The sequence below is a fragment of the Ruditapes philippinarum genome, unplaced genomic scaffold (assembly GCF_026571515.1).
Source record: "Ruditapes philippinarum isolate M1 unplaced genomic scaffold, ASM2657151v2 ctg7474_1_1_1_1, whole genome shotgun sequence".
Classification (NCBI taxonomy): domain Eukaryota; kingdom Metazoa; phylum Mollusca; class Bivalvia; order Venerida; family Veneridae; genus Ruditapes; species Ruditapes philippinarum.
In genome coordinates this window covers 2,836-9,614 of record NW_026867121.1, presented here as the reverse complement: position 1 = coordinate 9,614, position 6,779 = coordinate 2,836, and the positions used below count along the sequence as shown (strand labels likewise).

The following is a 6,779-nucleotide window of genomic DNA, read 5'->3' as shown; positions in this document are numbered from 1 at the left end:
GGTCTATTCCACACATTTCTACGATAACATTTCCTTGAATATATCAAAGTAGTATAGTAATAGCCCTCGTACATGTAGTAGTACAACGCATACATTTGAAAGTCGTATTATTGAACATTATCTAATCAGTTCTAAAATTAGAGAAAAAACAGAATCCTAAAGAAAGCCTATTACGGCAAATTGCAAACATCGTAGGCACGGTTTGAATGACCCTGTTCATGTACAATAGTAGTTATTGCAAGCTGATAAAGCAAAACTTAACATAAATTCTCTTTCACGTTTAATCTATTTCTGTGTTAATGGTAGTTCTAAAATCAAGACAATACATAATTTCATGGAGAAAGTTGCCATCCGGAAAACGTCGGTTGAACGTACCCACCACTGTAAGCTGTGCAACCGCGACCTTGTACACGTCTTATGAAAACATGATCCCCAACGTTTACTCTGGCTAGAACAAGACCAGATGAGGGATTATACAAAATGCTTTGATGAGACCCATCAGATATGGTCCATCCTTGAGTCGCCCCATTAACTACAATTTCAGTGACAGCATATTCAGCAAGATCAGCAATGAATGTCCAAGTAAACACATATATTCCGGATTCTGGTACAATATATATCCCGTCATGCTCATTGTAACCATTTCCAATATCTAAAACTTCCGTGTCGTATACAATTATTTGATGATTGTTGAAACATTTGTTTGAAGAAAGGTAGATATGAAAAGCAATCCTTTCTGATTGTAATAGTTCCTCTGAAATGAGACATTTAAATATATTCATTTACCGGAATTCTATATCTAATTTATTAATTTGGTGTTAAAGGGATACTAAGACAAATTAATTACAAAAATATTCACTCAAATCATATATAATGACATATTTTAAAGTCCCAACATGAATTTCTTTATAATGTCTTTATATTTTGAGTTTGAAGCGTAAATTGATATCAATATGTTGAACGGGATTTAGACGCCGACAGAATCACCGATTAGTTTTAAAACAAGTCTAGTGTCTTGAAAAAAACCGTGGCAGTTACAACAACAGATATTTCTGGAAGTTACAATGACATATACATGATATATTCTGGATATTGTATAATTAAAACAAGTCTAAGTCATTCATTTCATATGTTCTTTAACGTTTCAATAGTTCACTGTGACAACAACTGTGAAATGCTAACGCTCTAACCTGGCCAACGTGGGTCAAGTTAGGAAACCACCATTTTTATTCTTAATAAGGAGAAAAGTTTTGTTCCTGTGACTGCCTAGTGTATTCATTTTGATGGAATTTAAAGAATAATGAATGAAAAATAAAAAAAAACGAAGAAATGAAAATTTTGCCTGTGTCTCCCTTTTAGGGTTACCTTTCGGGATATTCTGTAAATGTGATTATCTGATAAGCAATATTTTGACCGGGGACAACATGGTGAAACGATGTTTATCTTTTTTTCACATATTAAGAATCATGTTTTCCTACTCATATTCTATTTTTAACACATTTACATTTGAAAACTAAAATTGAAACTGATGATTTGAATCACCTTATTTGATCTTGAACCAAATATAACAACAGCTCATTTTGTAATTCGGCTATTAAGCAATGACTCGATTTGTTTTTCAAGTCGTCAATTAAAACACAGTACATAAAAGCATTCACATGCAACAGCTTTACACTTCATGGCAAATTTCAAATTTCTAGCTTTGTTGCAAAACATTTTTATATACATTTTCTTCAAATTGAAAGGCAATGTTTTGTTATCTCCGTATACAAATAATGGCCTGTGCAACAGTCTATCGGTGCAAGAACTGTTGCAATTCACTGTCGTAAAACATCTAATTTTTTCAATATATCCATTTGTTGACTTTAAGAAACAAGGAAACAAGTTCGTTTTGAAAAAAATTATCTCTTAAAGTTTTGTATTTTTCTTTTGACATGATTTGGATATTGCTGTGCGGCAAAAACTTAAATAACTGCCTTTTAGATAGTAAAGCGAGGTCACACGTGTGCTGATTTAGTTTGGTTGGATTCGGTAACGGGTCTGGTGCCTTTAATGTTTTATATACTAAGTTATTGCTCACATTTGATTCTCAAATTTGATGTTTTATCCTTGATCATATGATTATTAAAAGTTTATATCTCGTTTATTGAGATATGATTAATTAATGTTCAAGGCATTATGAAAAACTATTACGAGCAGCATTCTATATAATATATAAATTAGACACATGGTGTCGGATTCCTTGCACATTACGACATTGACTGAAACAAGTACTACTAGTACGGACGTAATGAAATTTTCGTGGCGTAAAGCTACCCCTTAAATTTCATCAACTGCGCAGATCTAAACGGACCAGGTCACATTTTATTCGGCTCTTCTAAAGCTATGCAATGCACAGCTGACCATTCCTTCGCAGCAATTTTTCGCGTTTGTAAAACCTCGCTTGTTTTTTTAAACGCATTTATTAATTAATTTTGAGAAACATGATACACAACTTTCTAGACAGTAAATAAACTATACTCTTCTATCAAATTGCTAAACAATTAAGTCCAATATCGTAAAATGCTTTACATTATGTCATTTACGAGAGTTTTCATTTTGCTAAATAATTAAACTAATCAGTCGAAAAAACTCCTAGTTCTGGCTAAGAAACTTCGTCCGTTTGAGGCGAAAGAGCAATCTGACCAGCTTATAGGTTCTACACAGCGGCGTATAAAATAGGTGCCTATCAAGATGTTATCATCTCTTCTCAAGTAAGCGGGTGCATGTATATTAACATTATTAACAATTTGCACATGAATAACATGAAGAAAGCATAACTTACTTTTAGAAAGACTTGCAATGCCGTGTGTATTTCGGTCGTTTTGAACATTTGGCGTGCCATGCCAATCCGATGTTTCCAATTTTCTACTTTTATTTATGCTGTCAACGTTGTCATACATTGCTGCATTTATGTGACTTTCATAGCTTGGGTTATTATGCATACCATCGCCTTTGAGTCTCGAGACGTCAAGTTCCAGTTCTTTTACGCGGCTTTTCAATTCGGTATTGTCATGATTCAACTGGAGATTTTCCTGTTTCAGTTCTATATTTGCCTGTTTCAATAAATCCATCTCGGCTTGTTGTTTATCAACAATTATTTCAAGAATTTTCAAACGTTCTTCAAAAGAACTGCCATTAGCAAACAATATGCAAGAAATTAATAGAAATAAACGCAGCATAACGATTATAGATATGGAAGAGTACATTTGAGATTTGCTTAATTAAATGTTAAATGTAAGTTTATATACATTTTTGACAAGTCTTATCTTGAGAATTTTAAGTGAACTAGTTTGTACTCACTTTCGATTAAACTAAAGGTAAGGATTGGTTTATAGCCACCAAGTATTTAAGTAATGTGTATCCATGCCAAAAATGCTGAATCTTATCTTAAGTTTTAATTCCATTTTCTTTTCAAAGCTAGGTAATTTAAAAAGAACCCAACATAAGTAGCCAACACAATGTAACACATGTACATTAATATACATGTAGGAATATCACATAAAATAAGGCGTTATCTTACACAAGAAATGTGAACGTATAATATTAAAACATGGATTTTACCGTACTAATTACATGTTATAAAAAAGATCAATTGACAATTTATACACTGTTTCATCAATTTAAAATGTACGTTTACATATTTAAAAAAGATAATGGTTGTACAATGTCAAAAAACTACTTTCATGGTTGTGTTTCTTTACAGTTTTGTCATTCATTCATAGATTTTTTAAAAAATAATTGGGCTACTGAGAATATGAAATTTTTTTTTATAAAGTTTCTATATTATTGAAACACCCTTTTTATAGCAACAATGCCGTTGAATCAAGTCCTTTACTTGACCCTGATTGGTGCATTTGTATGAACAGAATTTGGTAAAATATGTCACTTTGTTTTGAATCGGTTTATTTAGACAATACTTTCAAAGTTTATTTCAGAACTCAATTCATGTGTTACACACATGACAATATGAGCTATAGCATATAAAAGTACATCACATGAAAGGCATAGCATACACATGAAAATAAAATTATTAATATAATCTTACCAAAGATGAGAGAAACACGCATTTTCAAGGACATGATGAACAAATATGTCGAAATGTTATCTACACGTATTCTCAAATCTTGTGATTATTTCCTTAACAAATAAACACAAATTTCTGTATTCATGTATTCATTATAATAAGTTATATTCATATTCATAATAGATTTAAAAGTAAATTTATTTGGATATCTTAAACACTTTCGAAATGTGCTGGAAAAATGTTAAAGTAAATTTATTTGATACTGTATATTTCAGCATTATTTTAAATTTGATTTATATATTTTCATATACTTCCGATCCTCATTCAAATGGTTTTAGTACTGGCTAAGCTGCTGCCATGGTGTGAAAAATATGTTACAATTTTGATTTGTTATGTAATTATTAGATGGAAGCTTCTTAAATGTTTAAATGTCCATGTCTTATGTCGGGTTAATCTAGTATATGCTTCGAATGCAGAAAAAGGTTACCCTACTTACTATTAGTGATTTGATCTATACATCCAGGCGCAAACAATCACATATATGAAAGACTTTAAAGTAAGCTGTCTCGGATATAAATTCAAAGCGCCTCCCAGGATTTTTGTTATATTTTTAGACATACTCTCACTATATAGATTTTATCACAAAAAAGTATCTTAACACGACCCCACGAATTATATCGCTGTAACAGCGTTACAGATATATTCACACATTTTTTGAAAATACCATTGGTTAGATAGAAAAGTGATAGATCAAAGTGTTTATGTAAATAGAAATAAATGTATTCTTTTTATTCTGAACTGTCATTTATCTGACAATTGCCTTTATCTGCTTTGTGTTAAATCGCATTGATCTTGTTATATATAGCTTTGAGTGTCGAGGGAAATAATTTAATACAGTTCTCATCAATAAAATAAATGAAGATATCTAGATATGTGACTGAAGAATGAAATAGTTGAGGCAGGATGATTTAAGATCAAAATACTTGTCTTCTTTTATTTTAATAATGTTAAAGTGTCAATTTATATTTAAATTTATACAATCTATTTTTTGTCATGTTAGAAGTCGTACCCTAGATTTAAACCTTTTTTTTCTAGAGAAACGTTATCAATCTTTTCAATGGAGTTGTGTTATTTTTTTTTTACATCTTGTACGAGTATGATACATTTGAAATTGTTACATACTATCTACTTTGCTTATCGTTAAATTTCAAAATATTGTTTAAAATTTTATGAATTTGTAAGATACAGAATCGACTGCTGTTACCATCTTCTTCCTCGGGTGGGTGCCGTATTCATTTGGCGTTTCGGCGGTTCCCACGACACCCTCATATGGGGCGCCAACTAGAGTGATATCAAGCTCTAGCCAGGCGGTGGTAGGCTTGAGCTATCCCTGCTTCATCTGTTTTGAAGCGGGTACTGCCTTACTATTGATATTTCGACTCTCCATCCATGGCTCTTCTTTCTTGCGCCAGTTCCACAATGGGCTGACAGTTAATGACAAATTACCAAACCTCTTCGAATTATAACTTGTATTCTTTTTTAAAATCAAAACAATAAATTTTGCATCAGATATGTAGCTTAATACACTTTAAATTTTGAGATTTAGATTTTTTTCTGTAGAATGGATGTTTTCATTACGTATTATTTATATTTATATATCAACTACTGAGAGGCAATGTTTAGGATATAAGAAATGATGATAAACCAAGAAAGATATATGATTTGTATACATTTTGAACGTCAAGTTCCAGTTCGTTTACGCGGCTTTTCAATTCGGTATTGTCATAATTCAACTGGAGATTTTCCTGTTTCAGTTCTATATTTGCCTGTTTTAATAAATCCATCTCGGCTTGTTGTTTATCAACAATTATTTCTAGAATTTTCAAACGTTCTTCAAAAGAACTGCCATTAGCAAACACTATGCCAGAAATTAATAGAAATAAACGCAGCATAACGACCAAAGATATGGAATAGTACATTTGAGATTTGCTGATGTTAAATGTAAGTTTATATACATTTTTGACAAGGCTTATCTTGAGAACTTTTAAGTGAACTAGTTTGTACTCACTTTCGATTAAACTAAAGGTAAGGCTTGGTTTATAGCCACCAAGTATTTAAGTAATGTGTATCCATGCCAAAAATGCTGAATCTTATCTTAAGTTTTAATTCCATTTTCTTTTCAAAGCTAGGTAATTTAAAAAGAACCCAACATAAGTAGCCAACACAATGTAACACATGTACATTAATATACATGTAGGAATATCACATAAAATAAGGCGTTATCTTACACAAGAAATGTGAACGTATAATATTTAAACATGGATTTTACCGTACTAATTACATGTTATAAAAAAGGACAATTTATACACTGTTTCATCAATTTAAAATGTACGTTTACATATTTAAAAAAGATAATGGTTGTACAATGTCAAAAAACTACTTTCATGGTTGTGTTTCTTTACAGTTTTGTCATTCATTCATAGATTTTTTAAAAAATAATTGGGCTACTGAGAATATGAAATTTTTTTTTATAAAGTTTCTATATTATTGAAACACCCTTTTTATAGCAACAATGCCGTTGAATCAAGTCCTTTACTTGACCCTGATTGGTGCATTTGTATGAACAGAATTTGGTAAAATATGTCACTTTGTTTTGAATCGGTTTATTTAGACAATACTTTCAAAGTTTATTTCAGAACTCAATTCATGTGTT

At 31.1% G+C, this 6,779-nt stretch overlaps 1 protein-coding gene across 1 annotated transcript; it reads right to left on the bottom strand.

Moving 5' to 3' along the window:
• Positions 1-269: 269 nt before the first annotated feature.
• LOC132734919 (uncharacterized) lies at positions 270-3,276 on the bottom strand. The gene is made up of 2 exons (XM_060721800.1): positions 2,825-3,276; positions 270-754 (listed from the first exon to the last, which is right to left on the bottom strand). Exons 1-2 carry the CDS (start codon positions 3,246-3,248, stop codon positions 333-335), a joined length of 846 nt encoding a protein of 281 aa, XP_060577783.1. The 5' UTR covers positions 3,249-3,276; the 3' UTR covers positions 270-332.
• Positions 3,277-6,779: the final 3,503 nt, after the last annotated feature.